Source organism: Spea bombifrons, chromosome 5 (genome assembly GCF_027358695.1).
Source record: "Spea bombifrons isolate aSpeBom1 chromosome 5, aSpeBom1.2.pri, whole genome shotgun sequence".
Taxonomy (NCBI): Eukaryota; Metazoa; Chordata; class Amphibia; order Anura; family Pelobatidae; genus Spea; species Spea bombifrons.
The window spans coordinates 10,860,048-10,882,888 of NC_071091.1; the positions used below are offsets into that span (position 1 = coordinate 10,860,048).

Genomic DNA, 22,841 nt, shown 5'->3' on the forward strand with positions numbered 1-22,841 from the left:
TATGTACATTGTGCCATCATCTGAAGTCCGGCATTTTGGGCATTCCACAAATCTGTGGGGCTATACCAAAGACACTATAGGACTAATACAAGGTATCTCACACACCGACAGAAAATTCTATGTCTGGAGGACGGTGAATGTATCTATTCGAGCCCCACCAACAGAGAGAAAAAAATTAAACCATATCCCTTAAATTCCACTATTTACAAAGTAGCGCTTACAAAGATTAATCATAAATGGCCCTTTTAAATGTAAGGGTGGAGACCCCTGCCCTCCAGTTTTTATTATACACAAGAAAGTCAAAGCCATCATTAGCTATACAGAAATGAATCTAGACGGTGTTACTGAAATACAATGTTCATGATTGCCTTATAAGAGGGGCGATCCATTCTGCCCTCTACAACCTAATGCCTACCAGGGTATTATCTCTCTACCTATTAGCATTTTACATCATAGCGTTACACAAAGCGGCATCATGAAAACATTGCAGGGGATATGAATATCAGGGTTTCCATAATCATTATTGGTAGAAAGCCCCTTTACGACATCCACAGCCATGTAAAGTACTCCATCTACCAGATTTGTAGACCACTTGGTTGACTTGGCCCATGTCTGTGCCTAAATCATCAACGCCCTCAACACAAAAAAAAAAACGTAAATAAAATCTATAATTATCCAACAGAGTCGTCCCGAAGCCATCGCCACCGCCGCTCTCCTACCTGCTTTCGGAATTAGTCGCAGGCACCGGTGCCAAGAGCAGCTGTGCATTAGGTAATAGTATTGCGGTCTCTGGACCTAATGAAACATGACCTGTTCCAATACTGAGAACTGAAAATTGGGAAGTTTTTCTAGCAGTTTTTTGGCTTGGGAAAAGCAGCGTATTGTGAGAATTTTAGATCTGTACCTCCTTAGAGGGTTTCCAGGCTTCGGAAAGGTACTGCTAAGTTTCCAATAAAACATTTGTGTGGTTTCAGATTTCTCAGCTGCAAGAAGTACGCAGAGAGAAAAACACTATCCCGATTCTAGATAGATTTAAATAATCTCGTTAAAAAAACAAACAAAATGGATTGTGATCTTAAGATTCCTATATACTAATTAGCAGTTGTTTGGTCTGGTGATTTGGCTTAAAGTAGGTTCTCCTTTCATAGCTGGGATAGTCTATTTGATTTATATAAACAATGAAGTCAGCTTTATTAAATTATATAACTTAAGTAGGGTAAATCAAATTAAAAATGTACTGTGTCTCAGCATATTTTCATCTTGAAGAAAGTACAATCATATACGTGCATTAGAAAGAAGCGAGACGCAACTTTGTTGGTAAGGGACGTTCGGCTATGTAAGAGATAGGGGAGAAGGGGGGGCAAACAAATACAATTAGAATGCTCCTGATAGCCAATTTTTTTTATTGAGAAAGGGCCCTTTAATCTATAAAAGTTAGTCTATTCATGAGAGACTACAAGCTTAATCTTCTTAAAATAATTGGGGTGGGAGGGAAACCACACCTTTGAACTACTATCCAAATCAATGGAGCTCAACTCCAGACCTTGAATGACACAGATTGTGGATATTCCCGCTTGAGAATCTTGGTTAAAAGCATAATTAAAATGCTTGATTCGGTGAAAGAACACAGAATTCCTGGCTGCTTTGTGGTCCTGGGGGGGCTGGAGTTGAGCACCACTGATCTAAAGCTGTCTATTTAACTAATGAGTGATCAACAGAACATGTCACCTAGAAAGTCAAGCCAAATGAGGCCATTTGAAATGTATAGATTGTGTATGAATTCCAATGGCTCTCTAGGTACCTTAATCTAAACTTGTGATTTGGGGTGAAACAGAGGCAAAGTAGAAAAAGGGTGATCACTAGACCGTTTTATCCTACACAATAGGCTTGAATAAGTAATGGGTATGTTGTCAAAGTGACTTGGGTGGAGGCAGCCATACAATGGATCAAAGTAACAAATGTTTAGCAAAATTAGCTTATTAAAACAGAAGATGTGCACCTTCCAGACTACTTCGTAACTACATTTTCTGAAATATTTGCTAAAAATATATATGTGCAAGGATGACATTTTCAAAAGCAACACGGATGTGATGACAACCCATGATTACCGGGATATATTAGATGCACCTAAAGTCAAAAAAAAAAAAATATATATATATACATATATAATAACCAAGCTTTTGTGGCAAAAACTGTAGTATAGGCAATATACAAAGACGCAAAAAAAAAAAAAATAAAATCCACGAAGCAATCACAAAAACTCAAATGAAAAGGAAATTGTTCCAATCCAAAGTAAAAATATTACCTGGGGATCATGTGCTAAATATTAACATATGTTAACATCCTGCAGAAGGATTGACTACAAACACATTTTACCATGACAAGCCAGAACAAAATAGGTTAAAAAAACAAAAAAAAACAAATACACATGCAAAATGTTTGCTTTGTATGTTCCCTGTTCCGAGTAGTCTGCGTAGGGGCCACACACTTACCCTTGTCTGCTTTCACTCTGCTGTTGATCAGATATGGGGGACGACGGACGCTTTGGGGATGAGGTCTGCGATGTACGTAGAGGAAACTTGGGTGACCTTGGAGCTTCACTAAAAGCAATGTCTTGTCTGCTTTGCCCCAAAATAGAGAAGGCAGATTTAGCATTACCATCTAACTCAGAGATGCTTTGAAACGCGTTATTGTTTTCCAGATTCTGAAGAACACTTTGCTCCGGCAGGTTCTCATTAAGGTCGTGATTCCTCGGCTGTAACGGGCGAACCCTTTGCGACTCCCGACTGTCTGGTCGATACAAGTAATCAGAACTACTGTCCTTGCTTTCCTCCAGGTCACAGAGCCCTGACCTTTTCTCAGAGGTATCACTGTCTTTCCTCGATGACATGAACCTTGAATGGTACTCTGAATCTGGCTCTGAATCCACGGCAATTCCGTATTTTTCCGCCAGCTGCCTCCTGCGCTCTGCCTTGTATCGGGCAATGCGCTCGGCTTTTGATTCTTGTTCGTGTGGATCATGTGGATCCATTTGAACGGAAGTAGAAGAATCAACTGGGGGTCCTTGTGGTTGTATCCGGCTTCTCAATCTACAATGCGTTTCTATTGAAGAATCTGAGTTTTCTTCTTCATTTGAATGTCCTACAAAAAAAAACAAAACAAAAGAAAAACACGAAATGTCAAATATAGACCTCCGCACTTGTTTTCTTCTTTTTAAATGATTTGCCTCTACCAGTTTTTAAGACACTTATAAACAAGGCAAAGGAATCCTTTATTTTCACCAAAAAAATAAGTGCTTTTATATTCTTAATCTTAGAGCGAAGGACACAAACTATACCTAAATGAGCTGCAGAAAAGTTTGTTTTCTTACCTATATGGGGGCTATACGCATCTGTTGCTCGCATATACCTCGGGGTGTCTTCCTCTAGTAAACGACTCTGCAGCATTATCGGAGGGGCCTCGTTTTCAATTCCTTCTAAGCGCCTTGCTATTCTCTCTTTTCTACGATAAAAACTGTCAAAACTTAAAAAAATAATTAAAATAAAAAAAAAATCCTAACGTCTTCTTAATTGGTGTGCTCCTACCTTTTCATTTCGGAGATAACTTTCCTGCTTGGCTCAAAGAGCTTCCTTAATTCTGAAACTAAAGTTTGATGGAAAGAACATTATACAAATATTATTGAAAGAGTATGAAGATAGCGGTTAAAGGGACAGTCCCATGTTTATTTTGCAATGTATATTCTATATAATTCTGTATTCTATAATGTCTATTATATATGGAGGTCAATCCAGTTTCAGATTCACAGATATCCAAACACTATAAGCAAAAAGAGGGTAGAATGAGAGGATTTTGGGTCCCAAAGAAGGACTTTTGAGAGGTATACGAATATCTCTAATTAAATCCCAGGGAAACACTTTAAAACCTAAACATTGAATAGCACCTGCTTAACCGATACCAGAACTAGCCTGCGTGCTGCCCCCAGACAACAGCTGCTCCTTCCAGCAACCGGTGAAAGAATTAGCCAAAATACTTTAGGATATGAGCGATTTCACAGGTTTTCCACGGCTAAACTTTTCCATGAAACGGATCAAGGACAATAGTAACTCCTGAGTTTAGTACCAAGAGCTCAGCGCTCCTTTGGTATTAATAAAAAAAAAATCACTAAAAAGAATTTCCAAATTAGCATACACATAAGTAATGTCTGCAGACTCATTACATCTGCGCATTTTTATTTTAAAAGCATATAAACTATAACAGCTTGTAAAACGCCGCTAAATACGAGCCAAAGATTTCTGAACGGCATATAAGTGGGATTTATCCCCAAACCCACTGCTGCTCACAGCACCTAGGGCTGGACAAACGCCACGGGAATGATAGTTCAACGATAGCCACAGATATACATTTAGTAGCCAAGATTTCACTATAATCTCTAGTCATGTTAACGGGTTTCCTCATCAACCGTTATCGTATATAAACCGCGGTTATTACACACCAAATGTTTCTGCCGCTGATCACTAAACCGACCAGCCTTCCCTTAAATCCTCTGGCAGACGCTTGACTTTTATGTGTAAATGGAAGAATTTACAGGGTTAAAAACAAGCGTCTATATAAATACATTTACAACGTCCACCATCCAATGCTAGAATCATGTTAAAAGGGAGTGGTAGCCCTCAAAAGACCTAATTTCACTACAAAATCTGGCCCCAGGGAGGTAAATGTGTCCTCGCCCACTGAAAGAGTTAAGGGTTAATAAACAAGCAGAAGTGTCCTACCTTTTGGAAGGACAGCGAGTATATGTGCATCAAAATCCTTTGAGTTGTTTGCAAAATCCCTTTTGACTTCGAACACAAAGTTCTTCTGGAAGCTGTTGGAAGAAATCACAAAGTGTAAAGTCTTCAACATTGACCACAAAATTACAGTATGTTACAAGACGACGGCTTTACAGAAGAACTTAGTAAGTCGCTGGCAGTCTGGTAGAGTTTTATACTCCTCCTTGTGCATCGAAAGCCATCGTACCCCACAGGCTTCGGTGCCTATGGCACAGGCAGGATCCATCATTGAACCCAGCACATGTGTGTTTTCTGAACCTGTGACATCACGGGCCTGATATCAGTACATTTAACGAGCGGTTTATCACTTTGCATCGCTGATCAGCATGACTGCTCTTTAAAAAACAAAAAACCTTCCTAAAATAATTTCAAGGTCATCATAGTCCTAGCCGTGTCTACAGTGGTCATCGGATCTTTTGTACAGGTCCTACCCATGTCTTACAGCTTTGCATCAGAAGAAGCATTTGGCCAACAACTAAGCACTGTGGTGGAAAATAACTAATTTAACAAAGTTTGAAAGGTTTAATGGCAAAAAAAGCGAATTTGCCTGTTTTCTTCCTTTGCACATGTTTTTATACGAGGCTGACTTAGTGATTATGTTTAAACCTGTGAATGCTATGGTGATTCCTGGTGTGCAACATTTGCCATCTCTAACGGAACATGCTATGCAAAAGCCTAATGTGGACTACAATAACGCATTAATTTCTCAAACAGGTTACTGGGTTTAGATATTACTGGTCATATCCTATAACCCTGCATCATCAGAAATGCCAAGACTACTAACCCACCCATTCTGAGTCCACCATTCATTTTATTATTAATTCTCTATGGTGGCATCTTCAGAAGGAACTGGTAAGAATCATGGAAATAAGGCCACAAGGCTGTATAATGGAATAAGACATGTGAAAATAAAATAGTGAAAGGTCCCACAGCCGATAGGACCATTATTGGTGTCCAAGGCATTTCTGAGCAGGTTGCAGGTCGGCACTTGACCGCCGAGTTTAAATCTGGACAATTCTACACCAACATGTAAAATGTCCAAAATCCTAAGCAAACATTTCTTATTACTATAGTGTTTAAGATCTATGAAAGGAAACCTCCAAAATATTCCTTGGCGCATAGAACTTGCACAGATAAGTGATTCTCGGCTGGTGTGGGGAGAGAGGAATGTGCGTTGGAAGAACATGAAACTCCATCAAATACCCAACTGCACTGGAAGGAAATGGCTTTGGCTTGTTCCCTCGAATCACTGGGGCTGTCCTGACCACACACATTCTAAAACTTGTCTAAACAATCACTGCTTAGTCATCAAATCTTAGAGAGGATTCTGAAAAGAAGAAATGAGTAAAACACAATGACTCTCTTATTCTTATTGACAATTTAAAAAATATGCCAGAACTGACATGTGCTTCATTGACTCTGCAGAGTGATGCGTGTCAGGCGGACAGATGTTACAACAACCATACTTACACTATGCAAGTGAAATATATAATGTTTGCCCTTCAGGGCAAGGAGTCATTCTTGGATTCTCTATTCGTTTCACGGTAAACACGCATCATATGAACGCTTTTACAGAGCAAAGATAGGGAAGGTCACTATAAGCAACTTCCCAGATCAATGATCAGACCTTTATTATGTATCTTAAAGAGGTTATCAAGATTCTGGAGAATGTCCACAGAAATGGCAATCCGATTTCTCCTTGGATCAACAAGCACTAAATAAATATTCATTCCTATACTATCACACATAGCCCTCTATGTTCTGCTTCATTACAAAAGTATCCAGGCCCCATATCAACGGTTCCTATAGTAAATTATCCCAAAACAGAGCTAACTTTATTAAATAAATAAAATTCAGCCTCAACCCCTACTTCTAACTACTTTAAACTCACTTCTTGTATCTATTCTTATTTAACAGCTGCTACCCTTATCTCTATCACATATCCCCCCCACTCATTTATTGCTCTACTTCTTGAAGGTATGGATGGCTTTCCACTGCATTGTGGCAGGTTCTTCAACAATGTCAAGATGGCCTGCTAAAATTCGTGGTTCTAATTTTGTTTTCTGATACCAGCCACCTGTGACCCATCTTCTCCGTCTATCACCTTGGCTACACTCCCCATTCTCTTTCATACTCAAGTCCCCATTACAGGTTAGCATGCAGGGACCCTCTCGCGCGTGTATTTGTCACCTATAGCATAAATAGGTGTATAAGTTAGGACTTTATATGCATTCAAGTCATTCATTAAAATGATGTTGAAGAATACAAGAGGGCTTGTGTTATAATATACATGCTGGTGGCTGATCTATTTGCGTTTGGCCATATGGAGGAGTCTGACTTCACATCACAGGGGAGACACACATTTGCGTGTGCGTGCATAATGGGAGTTGTCGCCAAAAGCAGAAGCAACAGGGGTGCAAGACGAATAGAAAGTTCATTAAAAGTGAATTTTATTAAAATAGTGTTTAATTTAGCATAATTACAATGTTTAACTGTTACCTCGTGTGTGCTTTATCCTGCTATATTGAGTACTGGCACATGTATGAAAGCCACTAAATAACTTTTGGGCTTTTCATTTGGCTTGGCAGATACAGGGAAATTATATGTGTAAAATATATGTATTAATATTATATATAATGTCTTTATTTTTGAGTTAAGTCAATGTGGCTGTGTTCAGAGAAGCATTCAGTCCGATACAATATCCACACCGGACGTACATTGATTTGTAATTAGAGGAGCACAGCTGACATCTGCAGGTGGAAATTTTAATAGCTTGAGAAGGGGGTAATCTTCCAGAAGTAATTAATCAAATGCTCATCATCGTCTAAAAACAGGAAATAAGCACAGCTGATTCAACAAAAGATAATTCTTTATCTACACACATTCACCCATCACCCCAGCTAACATGAGAGAAGTCAACTATAGACGTAAAAGAGAAAGATCGGTGTATAAAGAGCTTTAGAAGTTTGAGAAAACACTCAAGAAAATGTTTCATTATGTGTTTTGCTACAAGAATCCTCGGTAACAGCAACTGCCACTTGATCTTTTATTCAGACTTTACAATAAAGGAATTGTTTTAAGAACTATTGGCACCCAATGTGAGAGTCTAGGGTATGCCACACAAATGCAAAGAGATGCAAATATCAAAGCGAAGTGGTCAGATACACGTTGAGAAGGTTCTAGAACAGCACTCTGATAGAGTTACCACTTTAGTTTGGAAAACCGAATATCATACAGAAAACCAACACAGAACCTATGAGTTATTTGTGGAGACCAAGTGGATCAAACCACTTTAGGCACAGGGTGGTGCCAATGAAAGCAGAAATATATATTTTATACGCAGTCAATCTTTCCATTTTTGTTGGGGGATGGGGTGGGTCTTTTGTCATTGGCCAACATGGCAATCTCCACTACATTGCTGACTCAGTATGTGTATTACCTTGACTTCTTGCCGTGTTGAAGTCGTGAAGGACAGTGTCGGAACGTCCCGTCGCTGTTAAAATCTGCCAGAAGAAAACAAGATAAACCAGCAATTACTTTTTATAGACACATAAAGTCCTTCATGAATTAGTTCAGAGATTACATGACTGTACGTGAAGCGCTTTGATCATAAAATTGCCTTAATAAGTCAAGCTGTCCGGACAGTGTAGCAATTATGAGAAAAATAGGGATTTTTCAGTACACTGCATGAAATGTAACATTGTGGCTCACTGGACCCTTCAAATGGCTTTCATAGCGAGACCACTTTTCATACCCTTCACAAATAACCATTCTGTTCTGAAACGGTCATGCTTCAGTCCCACTTTTACATAAGGAGACTCCAAATCTAATAGTTTAATATTCAAGGGATGCTAGAGTTTTTTTCCCCCTAAAATCCAGCACCTTAACAGCACATTAACCCATTCAAGTGTGTTTACAGAGCGTAGAATGGATTAGAGAATGCCATCCCTGCTACTTTGAACATTAAGCAAGCAGAGATCCGAGTCTCCAACAAGTACCTTAAACAATCGAACAGAAAAACACATAAGCTATAGGTAGTCTAATAGATTTACATTTTATATAGCGCCATCATACGGTGCAGCGCTGGACGGTGAGTAAACAGGACAAAACAAGCAGGGTGCCAAATAATTTGGACTTACGGAAACAAACCAACGTAAGGAGGGCAGAACTCAAAACGAGCTTACAACCTAAAAAAAGCTCTGGCAGAAACGGTTCTGCTTTAAGGGTACAGACCTTCATGAATCATCTTTTATAAACAGAAAATGACATACATATTATCAATTAAAGGGTCAGAACAATCAAGACTATGAATGCAAACAGCCTATAATAACCCCCTGAAGGGCAGACGGCCTGAATTCTACGTTAATCACTCCTACTGTTGAAACCTTTCAAGAGGCAGCCCTTCATCACCCTGCTTAACACACTTTAATGCCCGTAATAAATAAGACTTCCCAGGCGCTTTTCAGTTTTGTTGTCACGTCAGTGGAACTGAAGGAGTCTGGGCTTTACAAAATCCCATGCCAAAGCAACGACTTTAAACATTGTCCAAGTACATGAATCCTCTTCCGTATAAAAAAGGGGTTTTTTTTTTTGGTTTTTTTTTTTTAAATCCTACAGCAAATTTAACACTTGTTAAAGATTTCTAGAAGATATAAAAAAGGCAGGTAGTTCAATTGAACTAAAAGGTGGCACAGCCATCGCCTGATGCTGGCTTAGTACATTAGAGTGGTGTAGACAGGTAGCTGAGCATGATGGCATTTGTAATAGGTACAAAATGGTCTCTGCTGACTTTGTCAAACATTTTACTTAACACACCTGTATGCGGTCAGCAAGGGACCCAATTATAGTATCCTTTCAACCACAACTATTTCTTTGAAAAAGAAACATTTAGCCACGAAGAGGAAAAAAAATAAAAATAAAAACACGACGGGAATAGCAAGGGGCCAAGGGTTCATAATTCCTCCCCAGTCTAATGACCACGAATTGGTAGGACACCAGCCTCGTAAGTCACAATTCAGTCATTTCAGTTGTAATTAAGTTCAAAATCATACGACTCTCACTTGGCAAGAAAATGCCTTGAAGGTTTTCTTTGTAGACATGCCAAACCAAACAAACTCCTTCAACTTTTCACCATGCTGCAAGTTTTCCAATTAGAAATTTACCAGTTTGATTAGATAAAATGAACAGGCACAAAACTTCATCGGGTTGAAGATTTTCCCATAACTTTCACTATCTTGGGGTTTTGTTTTTGGTTTCTTTATATTTACGGCCTGCATCACAGCACCGTGAGCGCTATCTTTACACAATATGGCGCTTTAATACATATATTCAAAAGTCTTGTGTGTGAAGAATGCTGAGAGAATGTTTTCAAAAAAAATTTATCACTTAAAATGCGCGAACAGAAGAAAAAGCTAAATCAAATTAGTTAGGTGTATGATTAAACAATTATACCAAACAGGTGCTAATGATCATTCATTTAACCCCTTAAGGACAATGGGCGGTCCCTAAACCCATTGAAAACAATGCATTTTGAGCCCGTACATGTACGGGCTTTGTCATTAAGGGGTTAATATGCAAAAGGAATAAAAATGGGTGAGGAACAGCAAGACTGAGCACAGCAACAAGACACAAGGTAGTTTACTGCATCAGGAGAGTCTCTGGAAGGTTTCCCAATGTTCTGTCCAAGCTCTTCTGAAGAAGCGCAACATGGGCAATGCTGAGAATCGCAGACGCAGAGGTCGGCCAAGGAAACTAAGCGCAGCAGACGCAGGACACATCCGATTGCGAAGCAAAGTAAGCATGAAGATGTCCAGCAGAGCCGTAGGCTCAGCATTGGCAGAAAACAGCGCGACCCTGGTAAACCCATCTACTGTCCAAAGAAGCCTGCTCAGAAGCGGTCATCATGGACGGCTTGCAGCCAAAAAGCCGTGCCTGCGACATCGAAACAACGCCAAGCGACTCAACTATTCCCAAAAACACAGGAAAAATGGCAGCAGATGCTCTGGGCTGATGTGTCAAACATGAAATATTTGGCTGCAGTAGAAGTTTGTTCACTGAAGGGCTGGAGAGCAGCACAAGAACGAGTGTTTACAGGCAACAGTGACGCATGGTGGAGGTTCCTTGCAAATTTGGGGCTACATTTCTGTAAATGGCCCTAGAAGAATTGATGCCGTTTTGAATGTAAAGGGTAGTCACACCAAATATTGATTTGGTTTAGATTTTTCTTCTGTTCACTCACTTCACATTTTGTTAAATGATAAAAGTATTACTTTAGAGCATTTTTCCACACCTGTCCAAAACGTTTGCATAGTACGGTTTGTGTGTAATTATATAAATATATACCTATCAAAATACAGGAGGGACATTTATTTCAAATGTTTTAAAGTTATGACCAGTTTTTCTGAGGATTACAAATAACAAAATAAGGATGTTTCACTTTACAGAGATGGTGGCAGGTAAGTGGAAAAGCCTCCTGGCAGAAATGGTAAAGTCTAATACAGAGAAGGAACTTCAACATGTATGAGATCGCAATCCGCAATCAAACTAAGGACTGATTAAGGTCCGAATCTTACACCCAGATAAAAATGGGCCCATCTCATATGCCCATCACATTCTAGGTTAGTATAACACACACACACACACACACACACACACACACACACACACACACCTTAGGCTACACTGGGCAGCAATGCTCAGTAGCTGCAAGGTACATAAGACCAACCGTGTAATTAAATAATTCTCTCCAGTGACTAAGTATCTTGTGTGAACAAACTGGGCGCTACACAAATGTACACTGAAAGCTTCCTTCTTGTTCGAGGTTACCCAATATTTTTAATTCATTTTTTTTTTAAAGATTGCAAAAATGGAATAGACCAGAAAATCCCAACATAAATAACTCTGGGGCCAAGTGTCCTTACATGTTCAACATTAGCAAAGTCACGCTAAGCTCATTATCAGATCTGTTTAATCTGCAGTCTGTGGTCAAAAAAAGGACATAAAAAGCGAACAAGCATTCTAAAGCAGAAGCAAAAAAAAAACATTAGCATAAAATACAATATATCCCTAGGATTCTAAACAGTAATAATAACATCTTAGACTTTGGTTCTGTCGCCAACCTGGATCCTCAGGACAAACGACACTTCCCACGTAGCTTGAAATCCATCTGTTCCTAAACATTGTTTCTCTTCTAAAGTCTCAGAATCGAGAGTCCCGGCAGCAGCTGTGTGTGGACAAGACCCCCGTTCTAGAGCGGTCTCTGCAAACCTTATGTAGAGAGGAGAGAGAGAGCTTCCCCACCGCTGCACTGAAGCAGCCCGGCTACAGACACAGATACAGTGAATGCATAGCAATGGGCTGGGAGCTGGAAGAACCCAAGCCAGTAATCAGATTACAAACAGAAATTAGGCACGGAAATCCCGGCTGGGTCTAAGAGTCCGAGAGATTCTTAAAACTCAACACAGAGGCCAAAATGAAAAAGATATTTTTTGAGGAAAAAAGTCAGTGAAAAGCAGAAAGCATGCAGGAAGCAAAGAATAATCTTTAAGGAGTGTTCTACACGCCCTCCTGTCACACAAGTTCACAAGAGATCAGTGTCACTGGCTAACCATAGTACATGGTCTGTAACACGTTAGGATTGAGAACGGTTACCTTACCACACACGACTCAGAAGGAGGAGACAAATGTTTAATTTGAAAGACTACAAGACCGCTAGATGCAGAACACTACTGACCTTTATAAAAGGTTGGGGGGTGGCAGTTTTAAAAAAAAGGGCATGCGCCGCACAGGGAGCTAAACAGGAAGCCTGACTGTTCCTTGATTTCAGCAGGTATTTAAAACCGAGAACCTACAGAGACTAATATCACTCAACACCCATACTTTTAGTCACCTTCTGTATGCATACAGATAGACATATTTGGAGGTTGCATTCCACACTTATGTTACATGAGCTTTTGGAAGAAGAACGAGTATTGTCACTGGGTGGCTCAAAAACGCTCTTCAACTTGTGGTGGTTGGGGAACCTGCCCTTCTTGCCCATGGAAGCTATGCGGCTGGCCTATGCATTTACTTGCGATTGGTTGGGACAGAGACCCCCAACTCTAGCCCTTGATTGGTTTCATATAGCAAAAAAATTTAAAATGTTTATACCATATTTCTTAAAAAGTGTATACAATATCCACATTACCCACAAAACCAAAGCGATGCAAAACTCAACATGGTGGATGCACGTTGGCAGTATGTTGACAGATTCATTAGCTTTAACAATAACTGCCTATTGAATTTCTCACTATGTGCTAAAGAGTTACAGAAAGTGAAATTATTTCAATTATTCAGTCAACCACCTAGAGACTCATTATCAATCTCATAATGAACTAGAATAATATTTAATGACGGCGTCACTTTATACCCATGCCCAAGACAGTTGGTAAATTGGGTCGCAAAGTCACGTGGCGGCTGGATTTTAATGAAATTGGCTCCACGGGGGCACAGAGCTTCTCATTTTGTACATTGACCTTTTCCATGCCGTGCAGTCTGAAGCGTGCAAGATTATCTTCAATTAAATACTTCAAAACCACCATTATTTAGATACAAGAAACAAAACAAAAAAACACCTAAATTACTCTAAGCATTAGTATTTATCCACTGTCTATACCTATGTAATACATACGTTGGAAGCCAAATAGCCCACACAACACAGAAGTATGTTTGTGTATCAACCATAGTGAAGTTTAATTTAGAACAAAACCTATAGTAGTTCCTCATTGTATTCTTACATCAAAAGATGCTGCGGAAAATCACACACACACACATATACTACACACACACACACACACACACACACACACTATGACGAAAAGTATGTAGACACCATCATGGTTATTGAGTTCAGCCGTTATATTAAATGAGTCACCAGAATTAGGAATCTGCACTCACTCCCCACAGGAACTCAGGTGCTTAGCTGTGCCAGGAAGGGCCAGCTCCCCAGTAAATCAAAAATAGAAGAAGGCTCCAGGCACGCACTAACTTGATAAAGACCTCATCGTGAGGTCGAAACGTTGTTGTCTGTTTCCTACAATAAATCTGTCTGATGGAACCCCTGCGTGCCTGGAGCCTTCTTCTATTTTTGTTATATTAAATGAAGCATATAGACCGCCATCTCTGTAGACAAATATCGGCGGTAGAACAGGATCATACTGAATTTAAACGTACATGCTTGCCCCAAGTCCCTTCGGGAAATTTCTCCCGGGCTATATTTGCCCCAGTCCACTGTTAGTGCTATTATTGTGAAGTGGAAGTGTCTAGGAGTAAAATATGTCATTAAGCTGTAGACCACTCACACTCACAGAGTGGGGTCACAGAGTGCTGAAGGGCATAAGAATAGTCTGTAACATCCCTCACTACAGAGATCCAAACAAGTGCTGTGTCACGGGGAGCTTCATGAAATATGTTTCCATGGCAGAGCAGCTGCACGCAAACCGAAGACCACCATCGGCCCAGAGTCATGTAAAGCGCACGGCAACCGGACTCTGGAGCAGTGGGAACGATCAATCACACTTCATTGTCTGGGAGTCTGGCGGATGAATCTGTGTTCGGCGGATGCCGGGAGATCGTTGCCTACCGGAATGTATGGTGCCCGATGTAAAGCCTGGTGGAGGAGAGAATGGTCTGGGGCTGTTTTTCAGGGGTTGGGCCTCTTCCAGTAAAGAGTAATGTTAATGCTTCAGCACATGGAGACATTTTGGACATTGTGATGCTTCCAACTTTGTGGAGACAGTTTGGGGAAGGCCCTTTTCTATTCCAGCGTGACTGTGCCCCAGCGCACAAAGCAACGTCCATAAAGATATTGAACACCTTTGGGATGAACCGGAACAGAGATTGTGAGTCGGGCGTCTCGTCCAACATCAGTGACTGACCTCACAAATGCGCTACTGGATGAATGAACAAAAATTCACACAGAAATAATCCAAAATCTTGTTGAAAACCTTCCCAGAGGAGTGGAGGCTGTTATAGCCACAAAGGGGGAGGGTGGCAACTCCATATGAATGATTTTTGGAATGGGATCTCCAACAAGCTTGTATAGGTGAGATGGTCCGCTGTCCACTTTTAGTCATATAGTGTACTTTGTGTGCTAAGGACCATTTTGTCACTAGAAAATTGCCACGGTCTAGCACCAAAGGCAGATTGAGAGCCACAAAATAAACAGTCATGCCCACAGAGGTTGATATCGCGATACACATGAAACCGGTTATATCCTCCATATCAAAACTATTTACACTCAACTGATTAACTGCTAAAGTAGGCTATAATAGAGCAATGCAAAGCAATTAACGAGGCCAGCACTCCTGATCTGATTGATTTAACATGCAGATCAGTATTCATTTCTCCTTCATGATCGTAGCAGAGCTCGAGGTCACTATACGGAAGCAAAGGTTAAAAGCCGATAACTGCAGGATCAGGAGGTCTGCTCCAACTACTGGCGTACGACCAAACTCTTCTGTGTCTGATAGACACACACATACTTTAAAGACATTGATTATGGTATATTGTTAGCATGGATTTATTAACATCTGCTTTAAAGAAAGCAGATAAAAAAAGCAAAGTATTAACTGCTAGAGAAAGCGAGGCAAATGAATGGTAATTTTGAAAGTAAATGCCATTAACATGTCCTTTTTTGAGCATTTCCAGTTGTCGTAAAATAGAATCCCAAACGACAAACCCAATTTTAAATTGGGACTTGATAAAAATAGCATCAGGGTTAAAAATAGTTTGAAGATTAGAGGGCACAATCTGGTGCATGCATTAACAAGCCGGCAATGAAAAGCCGAGGACTGAAGCCCAACACAGATTCTCAGCTTGTCCTGAAGAACGCAAAGCTGGAGAAGCCTACCCTACTTTATAACAGAGGGCTCATCTATAGGACATTGCTTTACTGCGTGTGTTCAGTTCATATCAAAGCCTTCAATCATAATCATTTCTATTGTACAATAACCAACAGGTAAGCACATACACCCATCCAGATGCGTAAATGTCTTTATTCCGGGATTTGTGAAGTCAAAAAGGCTAAACTTCTGCACAGCTTAATTGGGCACCTTCAGCTCGGCTTGCATATCATGGAGTGCGTTAATTTAGTGCTCCCAAGACATCCCCTTCTCTATGAGCAGAATGTTCCGCTGCCTCTCTCGGAGGTTATTTGTGTCACACGAAAACACACTTAGAAAATGTCTGGCATGGGCACGAGGTCATCGCTTTACTATGAAAAACCTCAAAGTCTCCATATATGAACGATGTCCATCAAAACAGGCCGCAGTACTGTATAAAAAACGGCCCGCTTAGATCATCAGCTTAAAATGAGGGCAGCCCTGCCAGGCACAGGACACACGGGAAACAAGTGAATGAAAATTGACTTAATGAGTCAAAAAGTGTGTTTTTAAAAATGTTAGATTCTGGTGTATTAGTGCGCCCATGTACTGCAAAATGAATGATTTAGGGCCACCAAAGGTAAGTGTACGGAATGTACGCTGAATGATTCAGATAAAACAGTATTTACGCCACTTTTCCCAAGGAGAGCAACTTGGCCTGTCCAGGAGAGCATACACTTATATTTGAACAGATCTCATGCAGAGATCTGAAACTTTTTTTTTTTTTTTTTTTAAAGAAAGTAACGACTATCACCCGTGCCCATGCTGTACTCCAGAGAACAAATTAGCTTTCTTTAAAAAATGAAAATCTGGAACAGGTGATATTTTACTTGAATATAGAATCAAGATTCATTAGCTCGTTTAACATCATCGTATATCAATTAATGAAAACGGAACTGTTCTAGAAACCAGAGATGGGAAAAAGTTATTAAAATGTCCAACACAGCAATTGCGTTTTTGTTTAAAACAAAAAAAGCTAAAAACAGACAAAAACCTACTATTGCTCAGATCCCTCAAGATCTACGTTATTTTGTATCATAGGCATCCAGCGCTGGGGAGAAAACAAAGCCTCACAAAACCCAGGCATCTAAGGTTTCATCTGCTGGACCAAGAAACTGACCTGTTCTACGCAGAGCAGATTAATGTGTCCAGCAGTTGGGCTTTGCAGCTGGCTTAGTCGGGTTCTGAGGCAGGAGATTATAAAATTCTAGAATAAAAATTCTAAGCCAGTTTTTTTTTTTTTTTACTATGATCCGCCCCTGGAGTTTCCCTTACACAAGGTTTGTCCTTCAAGACATTCCATGTTTATCTAGAGGCCATGTAAGACCTAGATTCGACGACCTCCTCAGATGGCGTGACCTCATGCAGAAATCATCGAATAAACCCTATTTGTGTGTATTCTCCGTTTGGAGCTAGAAAGCACACCGAGCCACAAGAATAATCTATCGTGGGAACGTTTGAAGGATAACACCACTTAAATGATCCAAGGAATCAGGCATTAAGTCAGATACTATTTTAAATGTGCGACTTACTCCAGAAACTAGGACACGAGCAATGATCAAAATCAAACTTCAAATTAAATTAACTCTACAAAAGTTTAAAAAATGTTTTAAAATTAATTTCTATAACTTAACCCCACAACACTTTACAGAGGAAAAAAAAATCTAAATATCTAAAGGCAAAGTCATACAAGGCTTTTAATTACTGCCAGTCAATGGGAAACTGAAGATAACAGCTAAAAATAAATGTGAAGGGTGAATGACTAAGGAAAAACAGCTGCTGCCAGGGCATCTATATCAACACTATCAATAAAATGTATAATTATACATACATATCGCCGGGCCTGTCCCCCCCCCCCCAATATCCTGGTGGAAACAAATTAAGACGCCGGCTTTAAAAGAACAGTTTAACAGGTTAGAGCAGGTCCAGTTGAGACTTCTTCCTTGGACCCATTCTGGTGGACGGCACGTTGAAACGTCCACACGGAAACTGGGGGATAGAAGATAAAAAGCATGGAGAAGAGACCAGGCAAAGGGGAGAAGACGACACTGGTTGGATGAGATACTGACAAAAAAAAAAAAAAAAAAAAAAATATACAATAAGGACCTTTCAGGAGAGTTGGGTCCCTCCAGGACAAAGTTACAAATAATCTCAAATCCTACATAATTAATTTTAATGGGTCTTTATACACAACGTTTGTAGCCATAATCTACATTGTGTTGCACATGCTGGCATTTGTAAGAGTTTATTGACAGAATGCTGGTAGCAGAGAGGATAAATGCTGGTTGAAAGAGGTGATGGACCTAGAAAAGGAAAGATGATCAACACAAAAAACCTCAAATAAATATAGGAGGTTGCACAGAGTGCCAAACACAAGATACAACTTAAAATAAAGCAAGAGACAAGTCTAAAGTAAAGTAACGCGTTATGTTATCACAGTAATCGTATATAAGCCTGTCACAACCATGCAGTCATCAAACAAAATGACTAATTGGGCAGGAAAGAGGAAAGAAGGGTGGGATATATTATATATTAGAAGATGCGGGAATATGGTGGTAATTTGTTTTTAGATGAAGTATTAACTTGTACAATTTTATTAAATCACATCATAAAACACATCTTCATACAAATATAAATGTACGTGACCAAATCCAATACACAAAGTCTTTTGAAATTTAACATCTGATCAGTCAAAAGAAGCATTCAGGAGCATTGGATAGGTATTAGGGGTCCATAAGGAAGCCACAGAATAACTACAATGTTAGTGGTGCCAGGCAAGGGTGTCAGAACGGGGTGGTAATCTTAACCCCGTTAGTGAGGTGCCAGGGCAGAGGACTAGGACAAAGGATCATACCAAGCCCATCTGGAGGTCAGTACAAGAGCAACCAGTCTGACATTTTCTTTTGGAGAGCAAGTTCATGTAAGTGATGTCTGCACGGACATGTCTCTAGCACAAGTGGGAGGAAGGTACATGCTTTCTCCTACCTGCAGGGACACCCCAGTTATCACATGCATCTACTTTTATTTTACTTCTACTTCAAGTGACTTAATCCAGAGAATCAATCTCCTGATAAATAATGGTTCATAGAGGGTCTTTATTGAAATGTTTGCCATCAATAGGAAGTCACTGGAATGCCATCTTTGTAAACTTTTGGAACAGTTTCAGAGTACAGATCATTTAGAAGGTCCCCAGACATTATTACGCAACACCAACTCAACCACTCGAAAACATATACAGGACATATCAGTGACAAAATAATTCCAAGGCCATTGCACCTCAGAAATGTTTCCAAAATATTAAAAACCATTGGGTTCCAAGAGAAGTATAAGGTCTATCTGCCATAAACATTAAAAAAAAGTCTGACATTTGGTAGGTATGTGATTTTATTCAAATATCCAGCAACTAGTGAAGACTAAGCAGAGCTACAATTCTCCACGAGTCCCAACAGGATAATAGAACACAACCATGGAGTGCCCCCCCCAGATACCTCAGCTGTAGAGTTCTTAGACAAAAAAAATCAATTTATAACTTCCAGGTCAAGCCACCTTTTCCACGATGTCATACACTACGTCTGATGAAAGGCTACATGGTTAGCATATGAATCCTTGCTCCTTCTACTATTATAGACAATGTAATGAAGATATGACAGCCTGACGAAGGTTTGGAAAGAAATACCCATGAGATTTGGCCATATCACTCTGCAACAAAGTACGAGAAACACATATTTGATTATTTTTTGGGCCAAAGAGGCTGAGCTTAGACTTGAACAGAAGACCAAACAATGAGAACAGCCGATTGTTACAGAAAGTGTCATACCAACAAGCTTCCAAATTGTATAAGTGACTTCATATGGTCCAGCTTTTGCTGCATCACTTTCCTTAGTCTCTAAAAACGTATACGTAACAAATTGGGTACATAAATGGTAGCATTTGTTTAAAAAGCAATTTCAAAACCACAGTTACGTAACATACAGCTGTTTAAGGTCAAGTCACATCCCCTTTCAACTATCTACCGATACTTTAAATGAATAATAAATACTGACTTACGGCTGGAAACCACAGAGTAAAGAGAAATGGATGTGCCTTGCACTGTCTGGGAACATGAATCAGGGCTATTATGAAGCAGAACCCATGACACATAACCCAAGTTACAAAGCAGTATTTTAAAACTAATGTTACATTCAAGCATATGGTTTTTTTTCAGACCTTTTTTTTTAACCACTTAGAGTTATTACAGAGCACACATGCACTACAGCAGTCATTTTGAAAGAGTATCACCCCTGCTTGTATCAATTATCTGCTGCAGCAACTAGGTAGTAATTAAAACAAAAATTACCAACCTTTAGCACTCTGCTTTTCGCTTTATAATCCAAAACAAATTATCGTTTAAGAGAAGAAAAACTGTTTCCAGGTACAAAAACTTGCACAATAGTTAGTTGGTATTAACACGCAGATAGTTTGGTTCCTGCTGCCAAGAGTAGTCCAAGAGAGGTAATTTCATACAGGGCTCTACTAAAACATACGCAAACTGGACATGTGACTTGAGGATCCAAAACACTCCCCGCAAAATGCAGAATAGTCAGAAATCCTTCAAAAAAGGTTCTTGGTAGCACCAAGTGCAACAAGCTGTAATTTCCCTTCTGCACTTAAATTTAGGAAGATTGCTCCAGGCTCGGAACACTCAAAGCCAAATGCCGTGTGTTGCAACCCTATCGAGGAGCAACCATTTATGGCTTGAAGAGTGGAGCTCAGACTCCAGGCTAATCTACCATAAATAGCTCTGCAAATGGCCAGGATCAGATCAGCTGTTCACATCTTTACAGCTTGTGGCCACCAGGCCCAATTAAGTCAACATTTTGTTTGTACTTGTAGCATCTGCTTACACGAACCAGAGCCTTACAAACACTCCAACAAATAGCAGCCACATACATGAAAAAAAAAAATATATATATACACACAACAAAATGGTCATTTCTTGGAATTAAATACAAACAAATGGTTAAATAAAGTTCTTCATGGCAAATACACACAAGCATAATTCAGGCAGGGAGGCGACTAGCAATGAGGTTGGCTCAGTTATGACATTTTTCAAATGTGGTCCTTTTAAATCCAACAAGAAACATGTCATGAAAACTTCCCGCGAGAGCCCTGTGTTGTGCAGCAGGTCACAGACAATGGAATTTGTGTCAGAATAGGACAGATTGCCAGAATCTTGAGTAACCTTAAATCACCTTCTTTCTACAGAGCACTCCCACTGGTATTTATCAGAAAATAGAGTTTATATGCATTATCATCAGATGAGAAACGTATTATCTACACACACTTTCAGCTCAGATCTTCTGCTCAAAATCTGAAGATCATTGAAGGGCACACTTGGATTCTATGAAATTAGTTTGAGTAATCTGAATGCCAAAGTGAAAACTGCTAGCAAAAAAACAAGACCTGAGACCCACATCCAGTACACAAGTCATGAGTACAATGACCAATTTCTCTCTCTCTCTCTCTCAAGGGGTTTGGTAAGGATATGAAGAACCAGTTCTCCACACAAACTGGTCTGGGGAGCAGCTCATCGACAGCAAAAACATGAGCTTGGTGAAGGCAGACTGCCTGAAATAACATTCAAAACATTAAAAAAGGCCAACAGTGGGATAAAAAAAAAAAATGCGATCCTAGACATTAGATCCTAGATCCTAGGCATTCATCTGCCACAAAGTAAAATCTTCCTGCATTGGTAACCACAGCTTTGAAGAACTATTAGGGGATCATCGGTTTCCAATGTTATTTTACCTTTTGACACATTCCCAGTAGGAAGCCCCCCCAATTAAAGAGGAGGTCATGTCTGCGTAGTTCATTTAGATCTAGGCACAGTTCTGAAGATAAATGTATTTGTTTGGCTCAGAAGGTTTGACGTTTCTGTACACAGTACACCAATACAACCAAAGCAAGGGTATCAACATCACCATTTACCTATAACTCTTCTGATTCTCAGTCAGAAGACTGGCTGAGAATGTTAGGTATTCCGGTCAAGCAACAGACAGAGCTACTTGTGGGATTCCTTGCCATTTAGAAAAACATTAATCAGGGCAGTAACTAATCAAGCTTATTAGAAAGGTGCACTAATGGCTACTAAATGAGTTGCCTTAGTACGAAAAGAACAGCTCGAGCCATATCCTCAACAATTGTGAAATCTCATAATCTAGGTTTTAAAATAATCCCTTTCGCTGAGTGCTACTAAATCAGTTTTGTCGTTGCCAACTAAAGAGGGAAGAGGAACACACAACACAGCTCTTGGTTCCAAATTTATCTGCAAAAAGTAACAGTCCTTTAAGAAATCTGGACAAAACCGTTCCCAGAATAACGAAAAGCTACCCTTCTGGATTGCAATATTTCTGATAGAGACATAGAACGGTGTCTTTCTTTGGCTTGGCTGCTTGTACCCCTTGCCTTGGACTTTAAATGGCACGGGGGTATTGTTACCCATTGAGCAGGCAAGTGGGGCTTGGACAGGTCTTGTAAAAAGTGTAAAAAAAAATTAAACTGCTGTTCAATATTCACAAATCTGATTTATAAAAAAAAAAACACAAGTCCATAAAGGGGTCTCATAAATAGGGGTCTCAAAACGTGAGTGTACTGACCAAGTCAGGGGTTTATAGAAGAGCAACATTTCAAATATAATGAGGCTTAACCCAGTGAGCGCCAGAATTTGCCAAGAATAAGGCATTGTACTATCTAGGATCTGAAACATTCAATCATCCTTCAGGGTGCAAAATTACGGAATACTGCGCCTGAATGATAGCACGGCTGGGAAAAAAAAAACTCATCCTCTTACAGGACCCTCAGTGAACAGAACAGTCTGAAGAAGTAAATATGATTAAGTGAACACAATTGTTGCCAGTTGGCATACATGAGATTTTAAAGTTCTCTTGTGTTTTATTAAGCAAACAGTTACGTGCCACATTAAGTATGAATATTATCAGGATGCCTCAAGTACACAGCATGACAACCAGGGGTTGGCTAGCATGGGGGCCGATTGCCCTCAATGTTTTTCAAACAGGGCCGACCAGAGCTAGCCTAATTGCAGAGTCAGTAGCGT

General features: G+C 39.9%; 1 protein-coding gene across 10 annotated transcripts in view; it reads right to left on the reverse strand.

The window, feature by feature from the left end:
• SVIL (supervillin) overlaps window positions 1–12,068 on the reverse strand; it is a 54,404-nt gene extending 42,336 nt beyond the window's left edge. For 9 of the 10 annotated variants that reach the window (XM_053466520.1, XM_053466524.1, XM_053466521.1 and 6 more), the window contains exons 1-6: window positions 11,948–12,068; window positions 8,269–8,332; window positions 4,773–4,864; window positions 3,585–3,642; window positions 3,371–3,501; window positions 2,493–3,141 (exon numbers count right to left, since the gene is read on the reverse strand). In XM_053466520.1, coding sequence (XP_053322495.1) covers window positions 2,493–3,141; window positions 3,371–3,501; window positions 3,585–3,642; window positions 4,773–4,864; window positions 8,269–8,332; window positions 11,948–12,008 — 1,055 coding nt within the window. In that variant the 5' untranslated portion in view covers window positions 12,009–12,068. The remainder of the gene's footprint in view (window positions 1–2,492; window positions 3,142–3,370; window positions 3,502–3,584; window positions 3,643–4,772; window positions 4,865–8,268; window positions 8,333–11,947) is intronic. The other variant, XM_053466525.1, reaches the window with a different exon arrangement.
• Window positions 12,069–22,841: the final 10,773 nt, after the last annotated feature.